The sequence below is a fragment of the Cyrtonyx montezumae genome, unplaced genomic scaffold (assembly GCF_038088225.1).
Source record: "Cyrtonyx montezumae isolate F1298 unplaced genomic scaffold, pur_monq_1.0 scaffold_17, whole genome shotgun sequence".
NCBI lineage: Eukaryota > Metazoa > Chordata > Aves > Galliformes > Odontophoridae > Cyrtonyx > Cyrtonyx montezumae.
This window is the reverse complement of record NW_027071903.1, coordinates 10,787,599-10,805,165: the sequence shown is the minus strand read 5'-3', so window position 1 is coordinate 10,805,165 and position 17,567 is coordinate 10,787,599. Positions and strand designations below refer to the sequence as shown.

At 40.5% G+C, this 17,567-nt stretch overlaps 1 protein-coding gene across 6 annotated transcripts in view; it reads right to left on the bottom strand.

Moving 5' to 3' along the window:
* The window catches only part of NKD1 (NKD inhibitor of WNT signaling pathway 1), a 118,881-nt gene that overhangs the window by 51,254 nt on the left and 50,060 nt on the right, over window positions 1–17,567 (bottom strand). For all 6 annotated transcript variants that reach the window (XR_010622003.1, XM_065733259.1, XM_065733258.1 and 3 more), the window contains one exon: window positions 824–881. Coding sequence is in view for 5 of the 6 variants with exons in the window: in XM_065733259.1 (XP_065589331.1) it covers window positions 824–881 (58 nt within the window). In the remaining variant the exon portion in view is untranslated. The remainder of the gene's footprint in view (window positions 1–823; window positions 882–17,567) is intronic.

Genomic DNA, 17,567 nt, shown 5'->3' with positions numbered 1-17,567 from the left:
TCTGTACCTCAATTTCCTTGTTTCCCCAGATTCTGAAGCCACAGATGTTTTTTATCTGGTGAGCACAACATATCCCCAATACATACAAACACTTAATGATCCTAGCTGCAATGTAGATGACGCAGGAACAATTCCTTATTTCACTGAAACCTATTTTTCTGTTCAGTGTGAAAAATTACTTTTGCAATGGCTGGTGCTTAAAAAGAGTCTCCTTCCAGCAGCATTAATGACACAAGCTCACCACTCAAAGGAAATATAGGGAAGATGTTGGTAACTTAGTACATAATAAAAATAGTACTAACAATGAATATGAGGTCAGAGTTACAGATACCAAATCATTAGACACGAAAAAAAAAGTATTTTTGGTATCTGCAGCTCCACCAACAGACACAATCCCACTCATGTTGCTCAAGCAAGGTACGACTACTAGGCTATTGAGGCAAAAAACAACATCTCTGTCATGATTTGAACTTAAATTTATGCAGCATGTAATTACACACAAAGTTTTCCTGACCTCTCTAGGCACTACCTCTGTCCCCCTTCATTTAGAGCATTTATGGCCTTAAAAATTTAAAATTAAAATATAAAGTAGCTTATAACAATTTTGTTACAAACCCAGACACCTTTTCAACAGAACTGTCTACCACCAGGAGCAAACAACTTGATTATAAAAGGAGAGCACTTTCCAAGTGTTTTGCCTGACAAATGAAACATCACCATATCAAGAGCTGCACTGTTATATACATATTCCTACACTGGACTTGTTCATTGATTTATTCCAATATCCCTTAATATTAATCACAAAGTTTTGTTCTTTAAATACCTTCTAGATGAAAGTGCTCATCACCAATAGAGTCTCTGTAGCCTTCTCCAGACAAATCCTGTTAAAAAAAAAAAAAAAGAGAAGAAAAATTAATGACGGGTATATGATACATAAAGCATTAAGGTAGTAAGAAGATACATACATCATCGCTAGGATTAGTGAAAACACTAAATGGAGCATTAAAGTTAATTTCCAGGAAAGAAGTCAATGCACCTGGTACTATTTTAGAATGTTCTGGACATATCCTAAGACAAAAATGTAATGGAGATACACAGATTGCGTTCATGTACAAATCCTTTTATAAAACACTTTAATATTTAGCATTTTAACATTCTGTCAATCAAGCAAGATTAAAAAAAAACCACCAAAAACCTCTGAATGGAAATGATAAAGGAGAAGTAAGTCCTTCACTACCCACAGAGGAATGTTATCACTTGGTTCCACCAACAAACAGAAAACTTTCTTGTGCCAGAGGTCACCCAAGAAAAGCAGATACCAGAGTCTGAAGAGCTGCCTGATACTTCTGTACTGAAATTAATGAAATTCTGTCAGCCCCAGTATGCCTACTGGAACACAGAAGCAGAGGTCACAGATACACAGATGATTTTATCTCAAACCCAAAAGCCAGTTCTGTAATGGTGCTGAAGTTGTAATAAAAGGGCATCAGCTGGATTTTGAGCTAATCCCACTCATAAAGAGCCTGAAGAGCATTCTTACACTCCTATTAGCAGAACATTCCAGCTCCCTCCCTCCACCCCAGCTAAGCCATAAGCTATCACAGCTAACCTTCTATTTTGCCTTCTTCCATTCATTCCAAATACTCTAAGCATTACCATAACATCACTGCTCTTGCAATACAGTCAGTCTCCTTAAATTTTCTAGAAACACTCTCTGCCACTGAAATATATTTATGGTGATGAAGAAGGATATGGCCTTGAAAAGTTCAAGCGCTGCACTCACAGCCATTTCAACTTCACCTACAAAAATCTTTCGGGAATACAGAGCCAGCACTCTCAGCATTAGCATGGGGACTGTGAGTAGGTAGCTGTTGGCACAAGGCAAGAATAAGAGAAAAAACTGTGAAAATGACTGTCTGGTTGTATTCACAGCTTTATGCTCAAGCAATTTTATCACGACAAATGCAGTTCATTTTTTCTTTTTTGCAGTTCTCTTTTTCTTGACGAAGCTGACAGAGGTTCTTCTCTGACTTGCACATGCCCAAATGTTATCCTTCGAGATTAGTTATCCAAAAGCAACTAAGCCACAAAAACATACCTTAGGAATCCTTCAGCATTAGTTTCTGCAGCAGCATTTAAAAAATCAAATTCCACGAACAGTGGAATTTGATTATGGGCTAGCTAGCCCAGTGACGCTGAAAATACTTCTCTTCATGAGCAGATACCCTGATATTTGGCCCAAAGATAAATCTGACAGCATCGGGAAATGCTGACAACCTGGCACAGCACAGTGGGCTTTTGGAAAGTGTGATACCGCCATAAAAGCTGTCAGAAGCAGATCACAAAAGCTATTTTGTTTATTTGAGTTTTTCATCTAGAAGGAAAGGCTCCTTATGAACAAGCACCAATTAGTATCAATCTCTGACTTAAAAATAATGGAAGAAATGGACATCATGAACAAAAGAAGCCAGTACATGGTTGGCACATCTCATATTTCTGCAAGGAAGATGGTCATTCCGGTGAATATACTTTTGTTTAGTAAAATTCCTCCATGTCATCATTCTCCAGGAAGCTCTCAGAGCACAGCCCAGACTGTTCTCCCTGACAGTGAGATGCAGACGAGTGACTACAGGAGCACGTGTGGCTCTCCTGCTCTGTCTCACAATGGCAAGTATTGAATAACTGTTTTTTTACTGAAGTCAGAATTCCTGCTCCCTCCTTCAGAAAATTTCTCATTTTTTGACAAGTAACTACGCAATGAGTAGGTATGATCTTAATAGTGATAACTCTCCAAGGAGAAAGCCAATTGGTAGCCTTTTAAGAAAGAAAACAGTGCATCTTGCTATCAAATGTTGCCCACCAAAATGCTGTCATTAATCTCAAGCCCTACAAAAATCACAGGTCATTAATTTTTATGATTTTATCAAAAAATGTCACTTACAAATCAGCATGCATCTGTTGATGAAAAAGGTACCATAAAGTAACTCCATGCAGATGAATGAAGGAGAGAAGCAGTGAAGCATTAATATTCTACATGCAAGTTTCTCACTGTTAATCATCACAGTATGTTCCATATTCTAGTCCAGTTTCACTCCTTTTCTAGCTCCTAGTTATTTAAGTTGAAGTAGGAACTTAATGCAAGCAAATTTCTAATAAATTGGTTTCCCTTAAATGAAGTTATTATAAATCACTGAATTCTGTAAATGTGTTTTTATGATGCTGAACCACAGCATTACTGTTAAACAGCACAGAAATGGACAACCCATCCCAAAATCAACAAGTGTAGAGGGAGGTGTGGCTAATAAGATTTTAAAGGAGGGGAAAAATAAAAGAAAGAAACCTTATCACTCATCTTATTACCTCTGACTCTTGAAAAATCCAGGATGTCTTTAGCACTATTGAGACGCATGTCACAAGATGGATAAACACCAAAGTGAATCTGCTTGAGAAGAGGATTCTGGGCGGTTTATGTGAACTCATATTCAACAGTAAAGTACAAAAGCAAAGCTAATATCAGAGAAAACAGTTCTGATTACAATTCGCACTGCAGAAGTATTCTCCCAGTAACCTGCAACAATTCCCTTAATGTGAACAAAACAGTGCATCTACCACCAGCTAGTCTAATTCAGAAAGCGGAGAGGAGCAATAGAACAGGGTAGATGTGTAAAACAACACACAGCTCAAAAAGTTCTAGTGGGAAGAGAACATTATGACCAGAACGAAGCCTGTCTGAGCACAAAGGAAGGGCAAGCTTGGCAGGACAAAACAATTTGCACTAGCCCTGCCTCTGGTAGCCATGCCCAAGGGCTGCCCACAAGCTGCACAGCTGCAGGAGATGTCCTGCAGCAGAAGCAGTGCTGGGGAGAGCAAAGGTAACAGCATTTGGGTCATAGGTAGCTGTACATCACTGTCCTGACACCATGTTTTAAATCACAACACTGCATTTTCAAGCTGGAGCACTGAGTCATGAAACAACCAAAACCAGATGTACCCTGTGAAATACTATACAAGTGAGGTCAGCGAGCACTTGAAAGAAGAAAAAGAAGAAACATTTACGTAGGATTGTTCCAGCATGCCACTTCTACAGGCTGCTAAACAGGAACCCATTGAGTGTAAGCGTCTCTACCTCACCAGGAGTTTCCCTGTTAAAGAAGTTGGCCTCCACTAGCTACCAACACGAATCACACAAAATGACTGTAATTCAGCTCAAACATCTGTTTCAAAGCTATGAAAGCTGGATGCCCAGCCTGGATGAAAAGGACCTCATGTCCCACGTGTCCTATTCTGATAGGTGCTGCTGCACCAGGCTCAGACTGAAGAGAGTGGGGGAAGAATTAACTAGTGCAACATCCTCTGAAATGCTGAGCAGTGTATTTGTATCCAAGGAATACAAACACCTATGGGAAGCTCCCACATCCCAGGGCTCCCAGTCAGCTGGTTACAAGTCTGGCAATTGTCACACACATCCTACCTTCATCAAGCAGTCAGACTCCAATTAATTCCAAATCACTGGGAGTTTTATTTTGTTAACCATAAGGTGAGCTCTGAGCACCCTATGCAGTATTCCCATCAACATGTGTCTCTGGAGACTGAAGGCCTGGCACTCACTTTGGTGCTTCAATGTTCGACATCCCTCTCCCGAGCTCCCTGAAAAAGCTGACAGCCAAAGCCTCACCCATCATTCTGCCCATAATATCACATTCTTTCCATGCCTTTGTTCCCTTTCTGTTTCACGCTGAGGTCAAGATCCCTGTCTTCACCTTCCAGGCTCTGCATGGCTGTACTTGCATTCACATCTACCAGCCCCCATGCCCACTGATTCCTTTAATCTTCATCACGACCCAACTCTTTCTGCTTGTCCTGGCTCTACCTTGTCATGCTACTCTCTGCAATACCCAACTCCCAGAACACATGGGCCAAAGCTGCAGAGAGAAAACTGTGTGTTTTAGCAGACACATTAGGGCTAACATGGTGTTTAACATAGTTTTGCTTTTAGAGTAAGTTGGGAGAGCTTCATCCATAGATTAATCAGAAATATCAAAGGCTAACCTTTGATTTGGTTATTGTGACAGACGGCACATCTCTGAATACTCCCTGTATTACATCACAGTTAATACTGTGTTAACTCATATTTTTCAAAAAGCTGTTGCTTTTCTCCAGTATAAAAATGTCACTCTACCTCTCCTTCCTCAAACATCTCGCTAAAGATCCTTTGATTTAGCCTAAGACAAGCAATTTTCAACATTTTTGGCAAGAAATATGCACACATTTCCTGTTTTAGTGCAATTCTTATCGAAGTGTCATATTCACCACTTTCCCCAAGTAAAACACATGTATAATGACAAATTGTCCAGCCAGAAAACCATACTCCCTACTTTTGGCCGTCTGAAGGAAACATGTATTGTGTCCTCTCTTTAATCTTTTACTGATGCAACAAAATACCAGGACTCTTTGGGAGAGCAAAGTTGAAGAAAGATGTTTCACAACAGGGCTGCAAGGGATAAGATATGTGGTAACTCTTGCTGGTGCAGATTTAAGAGCAATTTTAAAGCAACTGCCAATAAGAATGCCATGTTGCCTGGTCTAAACTTCAATTCCTGATGGAAAAATGATCCTGAGAATCACAGGTTCAAGAGAACAAGGACAGCCTTTGGTCTTTCACACAAACAAAAAAGGCATAGGTAAAGGTAATTCACTGAGATTTGGTTTTCAGTAAAGAAAATGTAAAGCAGCTCACTCTTGGAGAAGTCAAGGAGACTTCAAACTAGACCAACATTAAAATGTGGTGATAATGCATTTTTTTAAGCATAAGCAGCAAGCTCAACTTTTACAATGTTTTCTTCCTCTGAAATATGAACCTGGTGCTCTGTGATCCATTACAGCTGGGTTTTTCTTCCTCTACCAAGCATGGAAGCTTCTCTCAGATAAAATTTCTTCATTATATGATCACAGCAGGTACAGATGTTAAGAAAACAGATTTCTCCTCTAAAATCTATGATAAGTGATCTTGAGTGGGTTAAGCTGCCATGGATTTTAATGTCTTATCTGTCAATACAACCTCTATGCCTGAAGTCAATGACATCCTAGTAGAGATAGCAGAACCCAATGGGTATAGCTATGGAAATTCACCCATTAGAACCCTAGCACAATGTTCACACTTAGAAGCCAGCCCCAAAACTGCAATGGTGAAGCACACAGATACATTCAAATTGGCTGCCTCTACTCTAGTAGTGGTAAATCCCAGCCACAATAATACGGTGATTATGTTTGAAATCATTACATCTAAATCCACTGATTTGCCAGAAATGGGCCACCCAGGCTCATCTTACAGATGGTGACTATAGAGCATTCCAGTTTATGGCCCAATACTACGAAGACAAAGACGGGTGACCAAAAGAACCCCTAATCTCCAGTCAGAAAGGACCATGGACTATTATAGAGTTGTTATGCAAGAAGTATCTCTAATATCTTTATGATCCTGTTACAGACCCTCCAGCAGATACAGGAGTAGCTGTATCATACACTTTTAAGGATATCACACAGTTAGGAACATAAGGCTGGCAAGCAAGTGAAAGCACAAAGCAGTAGGATACTCACACAAAAGCCTTCTTAGTCAGGCATCCTTCTTGAAAGTGAATGAGGTACTTTTTGCTCTGGGCTGTTTGCAACATGCACGGGAAGCTCTTTCACTCAGTCCACCACCTGGTCCAGGCTTTTTATCAGGATGAAATGTGACTTTTTTCTATTATTTTGATATATTTGTTTTTTAACCTATGAAAATCAGGTAGCAGCAATACTGAAACGTGTTCTTTGCAGGTAGCTTTTTTGTCTCTGTTGCAGCAGGCAAATGGACATCCTCTCTTAGTGGTCAGCCACTTGATGTGCACACAACAAAAGCCTCCAATGAACTCATTTAACTTGAGTTGTAAGATTCTTCTGCACTATGCAAGACAAGTGAGACAGTGAATATGCATCCTGTGCAGTTGATGTTAAAAAAATTAAATAGCAATAGCTTAAAATAATGTGGACTTGTTTAATTATGTAAAAAAAAGTGCTAACAGATAAAATGATCCAGTATTAAAACTTGTAGATATCCAGAAGATGCACCTAGGGGGCAGTCTGCTTTAGATTGTTCCAGTTTCAAGACAGAGAGTGAATGCTTCTGTAATGCTTTGACTTTGTATTCCATGGATGTTTAGAAACTCTTGCGAGCTGCTGGATAGTGACATCTTCCATTAACATGATTATTGTAATTTCAGAACTATTATGGGTTCTTTTCAAGGTGATAGGGTGAGGCCCAGTTTTTCAAGGACTTCTGTCAGATTACAGATTGTATAATTGAAAGCAATCCTATGAGTGAGCAGATCTAAGGATTCAGCAGTTATTTTCCAACTGAAGGGTCCAGACATTTCCAGCCAAAAAAGATCATGAGTCTTTGAGATGAAATGGACCGAAACAAGAAATGACTACTTTCTGCTATATTTAAATTCACTTTGAAGCTACTTCAGAAGGATAAATTAACTCAACTCTACAGATTCAGCTATTTGCTTTACTTTATTCTTCTAGCTATCCTCTGGCCTCTTTCCTGATTGCAAAATCAATTGTCCCATTTCCCCCAAGATCACTTCTTCAATATTGATTATACTGATGAACAAGTCTAAGGACATGAATGAAAGAAGACAAATCTTCATCTAACTTCCAGCCCGGAGAACCACAGGATCTCCTCCAAATTGTTTATTCTGAGCTTCGTTCTCCTTTATGGCAGACAGATGGGAGTAGCTATGTTTTAAATCTGGTTTTCTGTTCAAACTTCCTTTTGTGATAGACTCAGTTACCAAGAAACTCTTTATAGTCTTCAGCGCATCAAGGCAATTTTACCCAGGCATATGCTGAGAAACAAGCATGCAGAACATAGCTGCAGAGCTTGACTACAGAGTAACTCACTAATTTAAGATGCAGTCACTGAAATCAAGGGTACTCTTTCCACTGACTTCAATGATCATTACAGAATTAATATACCACATTTTGAACCTTCCTTGTGATAACAGCCTGTGCCTTCCTATATGGCAGGTTTTCATAGCACAGGGGCTTAAAGCTCCCATAGAATGATAATCAGTGCTCCTCTATTATGTTTATGGCTCTAAGTCCTTTCCTGCTAATGGATGACGTATATTTATGCAGCTGGAGGAAACCTGGTTTCAATAACTGCTCCACCACAGACTCACTGTGTGGTGTAGGGTAAGTTGCTTAAATCTCCCTGTGCCTTCATTTTTCAACTGTAAAACGGAATTCTTGATGCCCACCTTTGCAGAGAGCCCTGAATTCTCAGGACAAAAACATACCCTGCTATTATTATATTATTATATATTATATTACCTTGTTAGGAAGCACAGGTGTGTGACCCCGGACACATATGCTAATGTTGATCCATAAATCTGTCAACAGGAGGTGCTGGCAAAACAGATGGTTCACATTCCTTCTCAAACCAACTCTTTGTCCCCAAAACCCAGGTATGTCAACTAATCATTTTATAACAGGTCAGGGTTTTAATGGGCCAGGAAGCCACAGTGAAGCACAATGCCACAAGCATTACAGCTAAAAACAGAGTCACAAAGTGCAAAAGACAGACAACAGAGGTTTCTCCTCTGCTCCCTGGCACGTAGGACAAGCACTGAGAGGCTCTGCAGAAAAAGATAAAAGGGAAAGCAGAACCCATTCCCACACATTCCTGTAAGTAGCACAGCATCGGTGATCATGCCAGAATGATGATTGATGCTGTGTACATGGAAACAGACACGTTTTTTAATTACAGGCAATAAAAAAGCACAGACACACCATGTGAAAACCTGATTTTGAAGAACAGTTGCACGTTGACTCACATGGACAGGCAAATAAATAGTTTGCTTCTAAACATTTCTTAAGAGTTACCTTTACCACTAAGAATTTTGACTCTCCATCCCACTGGTTGAAAATTGGGCAGGCTGCGTCTGCCTTGACAACACTGCAGTGGCACCAAGGGCTGCAGCAGGGCTGTCAGCCTGGATGGGAGAGCCAGGCAGGGACCCGGGACAGACCAAGGGCCGTGCGGGACCGTCTGCCACGCACATTCCCCTAAAAGGAATCCCAGGGCCAGAGCACCACATCAAAGCAGCGGAGCTGAGCAGATTTCCCCTTCCCCACCCCCTGAGTCTTTGAGACGGAGACTTCATACTCCAGAGTTTAATATCTTTTTCCTCCCTCCCCCCCACCAGCCCCTTTGTCTGCATCTCTGTTCTCTAAGAGCTAACAGATGTTGATGCCATATAGTTTCAAAGAAAACTTTTGATGCCCACATAACTCATTACAACTAATATATTCCAAGAATGTTTGTAGCTCAGGAAATACTGGGGGTGAAAAAACAGAGAAGAGGGGGCAAATGGCTACACTGAATAACCCTTGAGAGAAAATAAATAGTTCACTTCAAAGTCATCAGGGAATTCTTTAACAAGCTCTTTCTTCCGCAAAACACAGAACAAATTCAGCCGAGCCTAGAATTCCCAAAGGAAAGAAAAATAAAGCCAAACCCCACATAAATGGCAAAGTAAAGGAAGCAGCAGAGAGGTCGCTCGCCTCGCCAGCAACAAAGGACAGCATTCTCCAGGTTCCGTATTCCCAAGCAACCTGTGCTGTGCCAGGGCACAAAGGCACTGCTGAAAACAGACTGTCAACAACAACAATGCAGAGCCCTAGAAAAAGCTCCCCCTGTCCCTCTGCACTGGATGAATGCAGGCAGCGATGAGATCGTTCAATTCACAGAGCACTTTGAATTCAGCCTTACAAAATATGCACTAGGACATGTCACGTATGGCAGAATTACAGAGAAGTAGCATTTGCTCGTTCAACAAAAGCAGGTGATGGGATTTTTTTTTGGCACAGGCAGGTCCGTGTTCTTAGTCATTTTCTAGGGTTACATCTAGGAGGCAACCTTCCATAAATTTTCTGAGCAGGTCTCCTCCCCTCCCCTGCTGCTGCAGCACACAGCTGCATCCTTCCTGTTGGGTGAGAAGCCCCCTAGGAGCCACCAGGGGCTGCTGGAGTGGGGGCTTGCAAAAAGGGGGGAGGGCAAGAAGGCGATTACATCAATTTCCACAGCAGGAGGATCAGATTGCATGATTGTACACAACTTGGGGCCTGCTCTTTTATCCCTGATGCAGGCAAATTCCCTATTGAAATCAGTGGGAGATTTGACTGTGCGAGGACAGCAGAATCGAGTATTCTGTGATCACAGCATTAGAAAGCAGTAGGAAGCCACACCTGGCAGCACCTCTCAGTGGTGCTCTCCCCTCCATTGGGATGGATGTAAAATCAAAACAAACGTACAATAGCAATGTTAAATTCCTTCTCCCCTTCATACACAAACTCCTACAGATCCACCACCACAGTTAATATATAGAAGTCTGTAGAAAGTTCCTTCAGAAAAAAAACTGTGGGGAGAGGAAGCATAGGCATCACTAATCTAATAATCAAACCACTTTAAACAAGCAGCCGTGGACTTCTTGTATTTTTCAGAGAGTTCAATGGATGAGAGAAACCGCACATGAAAACCTCGGAGCTGGTCAGCTCAACTTGTGCAGCAGCAACAATGCCAGGTTTCTGTTCTGCGTTTCGCACAGAAGACATAGTACCACAGCACAGCACAGCACAACACGCAGAATTACTGGTTTTTCACTGCTGCTCATTTCCACACACCACGCTTTGTATCCACTTTCATCTGCATAAAAATTTTCCATGTAGCAGCTCCGTAGTTTCCCCATTTCAGCTGCTGCTATCCCCTGCACAGGTTCTTGCCAGAATAATTATTCCCCAAAACACACTAGTAAACAGCTTAGGAAAACCAGAAGCAAAATCTTGTATCAGATTTGCTCAGGATAAAATGTGGTTCTTGGTAAAATGCTTCGTTGTTATCTCTCTTGCCTCACTGTTTAGGGATAGCTAATTACTTCTAGGGAGTTAACAAGGAAGGCATCCTCAAGCTCTGTGGCTTTGCAAATAAAATACCTTTCTGCTGAGTTCATTCTCCACATTTTGGGGTAGCAGGAAACTTCAGCAGGAGAGCAGACAGCAGAACTGCTCAGGTAGCTCTGCTCTATGGACTTGGAGATTTCCACAGTGCCAGAGTGGGGCCATGTGGGTAAAGTCAGAAGGGACAGGAGAACAACAGAACAGACCACAGAACATTACCACGTGCTGAAAGTACAGAATCAGAAGTCTCAAAATATTAGTATGTCGAAATTACCATCCATGCATTTTCAATGGTGTCCCCAGGAACTCTGGAATCTAGACAGAATTCTTTCAGATGTGTGTTCTTCCTCAGACAGGACTTCTGCTGACACACACAAACCATGCAACAGACAGGAGAAAAAACCACCTTCAGTCTGCCAAGATAGAGCAGATCCTCATTTTGAAACAACTCTGACATTCCAGGCATCCAAAAGCTGGATATAAATACAAATATCAGGCCACTGGTACGGTCTGTCTCCTGACCTGGGCAGAATGATGCCCAAGGGACATCCAAAGACCTTAGAAGAGCTTTCATGTCTATTTTTCACAACTCTGGGGAAAGTGTTTGGTTTTCTGGTTTTGGAATGTGCTTGTTTGTTTTTACATTGCAAGAACAGAAACTTCAAGAAAAAAAAGATAAATTTTGCTAAAGATCACGTTTCCTTTCAGGAAACAATAATTAAAAAAAATACACTAATCTCACAGCTCGTTAACCTGAAACAGAAATTTATCTTGCAAAGACAGTCAGCCCTGGGTTTCTGAAGCACTATGGGTGACAATGATTTTTCTGCATTCCACTATTTCCACTAACAAGTATTAGTGTTATCTATCACTCTTCTGCAGAGTACCCAAGCAGAGGCCACTGCTGGTGGCATAGAAAACGCAGCTCCCCAACTAGCACCAACTGACAGGACATCACCAATCCTTCTCTTCCCATAAAGAATGGGACAAAGCTGAAAGGGAAATGTACTCAGTACTTCACCATCATCACAGGACCACACAAAGTATTCCTGCTTGGGACTAGTAAGTGACATAACCCAAGTCTTACCAGGTTACCATCCTGTCTGGCTTTATTCTTCTAATCCAGTTTAACTCCATCTTGGTAGCAAGGTTTTGTACTCATTTGCTATAATCTGTGACAACTTGTTTAAACATTAAGTCCAGTTGAAATCCTTTAAATGATGTTTATACAATCTTTAATATTTTCCACGAGGATCAGACACATTCAGGAGGGAGGAAGACGAATGACAGCCAAATGCAGATCATATGTACAGCAGCAGGCTGGACTGGGCCCATGCAGCCATTAAAAGGGACAGCAGCATTTCAAATTCACATTTGCATGGAAAAGTTTTACCTCGTCTTACACAAACACCTGAAGGGCATTAAAGAAGAAAGAAAACCTCAGCACTTCCAGTCAGCCTACTTTGCTCACTTCACAGGAGATCGTTTCCTTCATCTTCTCCCTCAAGCCTGCTGGCTTTAGCGAGCTCCAGTATGGAAGGTGCACAGAGGAGTGGTGCAAACAATTATGAAAATAAAGGCAAAGGACAGGGAAGCTTTATTACCCTGAGCTACTTCATTTAAATTTTTAAACGTGTACTTACTGTCATTACTGGTATCTCAGTTCATATTGTTATGTTAATGTCAAATATTATTAATGCCATTAATTTTTAATTGCTTGTATTTAAAGAATGATTTAAACACAAACAGAGCAGATATCTTCTCCCTCTTAATTTTACAACTCTTAATGTCAGTAGAGTCTGTCGGGCAGCCCAGATTGCATCAACAAGTTCAGAAGCTCATGACACACCAGCAACACAGAACAAACACTGCTGTTCAAGCCATCCTGGCAGGACATGCAAGCCTTGACTTGGATCCCAATTTCAGCCTCGTTTCACATTTCTGTAACTGCAGTGGAACAAAATCAGAGAGGCTGGAATGAGAACTGTAGGTTCGCCTCTCACTGGAGCATTCAGGACCAGCTCAGTTCATAGCCAGCTAACGCATCAACATCGGTATCAAAGTAGATATTTTCACTTAGGTTGAAAACTCTTAAGATTTCTTCCACAAGCAAAATATTAAGAACCTGCTCCAGAGAAAGATGAAAGGAACCAATCTCCCCTTTAAATTACCAACCAAGCCTGGGCCTTGACTCCCTTTTCAATGGGAAGTCAAAACGTCTGACTTCAATCAGTTTGTATAAACCAGCTTTTGTTTTTCCTTTTACCCAAATGACTCCACTCTTAAGGATTTATTGTAACTGGATTGCCTTTCTACCCAGCAGGGAGCTGTAGCACTAGCAAAGCTGTTCCACACAGTAGGTTTTCCGCTGATTGAATTTCTAGACTTCGGAAATGTTTGCTCTTGTACAAGCTGTCAGAGGGAAATTGTGTGCAGTCGATTTTGTCTCAGCTAAATCCAAGGGGGGTTCCATATGCAGCCAGCCAATGTGGAATTGAAAGAAGGATCAATCAAATTGTGAAAGAAAAAACATCTCAGTCACAAATGAAACAAAACAACCAAAAAGAAAAAAAAAAACCACAACAAAAAAGGGCAGGGAAGAACAGATGAGAACGAAAACAATTTCTGTAAATAGGAACACTCAAAAAAACCCACCACAACCCAATACCATGCAACACACAGGAAAAAAAACACATCCTTTAGAGACCATTAAAGCAAGGATTAGGAACCAAAGAAGCTGTTCCATTTAAACATGCACAAACACCATAATGTGCTCCAAAATCAGGCTAGTGTATAAACCTTCATCCTTTGGAGCAGCCCATCTTACTGGTCCTGCTGGAACTACTGGTACTGTGATCCTGGCCTCACTGCATGGCTGTGGTCATAGCAAAATGCACCTGCTGCACCCAGCACCACACCAGCCAGGCTCTTATGCTTACCTGCCATGCCTCTGCCTGCTTATACTCAGTCAGAGATGCTATGTACTTGACACAGCGGCTCAAGTCCCTGTCTTCATTTGAGATTTTGTTATTTAGCAATCTAATAAACAATAAAACCTGAAGAGCAAATAGGAACCAACACAACCCAAAAAGAAAAAAAAAAAAAGATGAAAGCAAGCAGAGATTAATACACCTGTACAAAAGATCCCATTAAAAGATTTTTAGCATAATCAAGACTTGACCGTGATCCAGTTTGGTATAGCATATATTTCTGACTCAACTGCAAGCACAAATTTTGGTTCTAACCGTGAAACAGATGAAGTTTCAGTTCTACATGAAAAAGATTTGCTTTGAGGAATAAGCCAACACCTCAAAATGACATAGCAACCCATGAATGTGAATACTATCATGAAGGTGAATACTAGTTTGGGAGTCTCTGCCCTGCTGGCCATGGGTACATAAGCTTTACAGTCTTTAAGTAAGCATCATACAGTCAGAAACAATTGCAGTGACAGCAGGCATCCCATCTGGACTCAATACTGAGGTTTGTATTTAGATTACCTTGTTTTAGGAAAAATTGTGACAAGAAATAATTACAGCTAGTGGGTGATTCTTTTTTGAAACACAGTGAAGCATGCAAATGCCATATAACAGAGTTTTTGTTTTTAAATAAGCGTCTTTTAAGGCCAAGACTGGCTAAGTCCTACTACCTTGTATTACTAGGACTTATCTTTATGGGTAATTACACTGAGGAGCCAGACAGTGAGAGTATTACAGATACTGCTGCAGTAATTGTCTGCAAAGACATTCATTCTATCAGCTAAATGTGTAGTGAAGAAAAATAACCAGCAAAAATGCTTTCATAGTGCACCCCAACGACTGCAAGAGTGGTTAGTGCAGAGCAGAGTAGTAGTGAAGGTGTAAAAAGTGAACTTTCAGTTTACAGTGCACTGCCTTTCATCAGGAGAGGCTTACTATGCAGAGAGAAAAGATGACATCTATCATGCAGCAAATAATAATAATGAGGATTTTTGCCAGTATTCTTCCCCAGTCAACTGCCTTCTATTCACAGTGGTTTTGTCTCTCAGTTCCCACCTTATTTCACCTGTTAAGGGTAGCTCAGTGATTTTCCTGCTGGGAGTCTGTTCAGACACGCTATCCCAACTCAGCACACTGACATTCGTGTTCCTAATCAACAGTGCATCTCAGCAAAGCCTGGTGATGAAAGGAAATATCCTGGCTCCAAAGTCTTCTAAAAGGTCCACTTGACTGACAAAGCCTTTTGCACTGCTATTTGCACTATATTTCATGAACCTCATTATCTAAATAGTTGTCTGTTCATGCTACTCAGTAAAAACTGAAGAGTTTTTGTATTTTTTCTTGCACCTCTTGGAGGGTACAGTTCCTCTTTAACCATAAAAAGAAACACTGTAATCAAAAAGGAAAGAAGGTGGAGAGTAAGAAATTGCTCTCACACAAGAAGGAAACTCAAGGCTGAAAAAGACCTGAAACTTTGATCAATCTTTTCCCACCGATGCTATTGAGATTTACTACAGCTGTCCCAGCTATTAGCATTAGCATTGCCCTGGTCCAAAGCTGTTACCACATACAATAGCTAAATAAAACACTGTCTTAAGATAGAAATTCATTTATAAATCTCAACAATGGTTATTGAAAGGTTACAGCACTCCAATTACAGTGATCCCCCCATTTTTAACTAAATGCAGATTTTATTTAGTTGGACACAGAACATAAAGTCAAAATTGCAAATGCAAAACCTTCAGTGTTTTATGGAAAAAAGAAGAATAAAGCCAGGACAATTTTCCCCACAGGGGCTAAAGGAGTTTAAATTGCCTGAAATGCTTCTTACCTCATTATCTATTTCAAACATCTTACTATGCAAAACACCTCCCTCCCCGGAAAAGTCAAAACAGAAGTGTGAACATCTGAGTCACTCTATTCTGATATACATAATTATAAAATACACATTGTGAATTTACAAGGGAAACTGAAGTGTTGTAATTGATTTTAATTGAAGGAATCCTTATTTCCATTGTGTAGCATAGGCCATCTGCAAATTAACATCCTCAACCATATGCCACACTTTGCAGGTCTCATTCTAGAGTGCAGTTGCCTTTATCACACACAAGAAAACCCACTGTTCATTTGCCTTATTTGCTTTAACAGTTATGCTACAGCTCTTATGGGAAACTTCCAACCATCTATATTTGAAGGAGCTGTGTGTTTTCACACAGAACCAGAGTAGTGACAATGGGCGATAGAGTAAGAAATCTTGTGAAGGCTTTGTTGTTTTTTTAGGTTTTTTTCAGGTTTTTGTTTGTTTGCTTGCTTGTTTCTTTCTTTTTTAATGCAGAAAGATGTTGAGTTTGGGAGAAGTTATAGGCAAGGCTCAATTACATAAGGAAACAGAGGAGAGAGAAAGAAGAAATTAAAAGCATTCAGTCATGGAAATATTTGCAAAAAACACTAAACCTGACTCAAATGAACGGTTCTTTTGGAACCAACACAAGTACTTAAATGAGCATATTCTACAGTTTGCAGGATCAAACATTTAAAGTGAATCTTTAAAAACAATTTAGAAAGATACAAGGAATATCTAACTGAATAACAGCATATGGAGGCGCAGCATCTGACTAAAACTAATGTTAATTATACCTCATTAAAAATAAACCTCAAATTGGGACAAAAAGTCTGAATGCTAAAATAGGCAAGAGCTAGAAATGATGACAAAACGTCAGCTAGGGAATGTACTAGGAAATGCAGTGAGAATGGAGTAATCAAAAGCTGAAGAAAAACAAGGCAAAAAAACAAGAACTGCATCAGGAAAGAAAATGAGATGAGTGTAGAGAGAACATGTTCGCATGTCTTTATCTCTTATCTATTTAGGACCATATCCAGCAAATATTTAACACTTTGATCTAAAGACGAATGTGCCATGCCCAATGCCACGAATGTCAAAGACTTGCATCTAACTCTTGAAGACACTTTACAATTTGGAGTTGCAGGAGCTGCTCAACTGAATGAGCACACCCAGGACACACAGGCATCTGCAGCATGTAGTGATCAGCTGACACCTCCCTGCAGGGCAGCACTTCTCTTACAGCATGGCTCCATCAGCCACAGCTTTCTCCAAGCAAGAATTAACTGCTGAGAGTGTGACTGGGTGGGGGACAATGCAGAGACAGATACCCAATAGAAACTGGGATTTCTGGGAAATTATGGGCAAATTCTACTGCTTACCTGACAGAAATGAGCAGGGCTGCTGGCTGATGCTTCAGAGAACACTAACACCGCCTTCATGAGAAAATTTTCTTTAACATGTAAATGAACTTTACTCAGATAGTATGTAAAGATGAAGTGTCAACACCAACATACATCAAGAGCTGCACTGAAAAAAAAAATCCAGAATTCAAAAGAAGTTGGGAATAAAGAATGTAATTTTGTGGGCTGTGTGTGTAAGTGAAGCTCTTCTACAATGCTGCAGTACTGTGAAGTGATGTAGATTAATCTCAGCACCTCACCTGCTACCAAAGCACTGTCTGCACTACCTGAGTGACCACAGTAAAGCAATCTTCGGAGTTCTTATGTGAGCTGCTCTTATGTCAC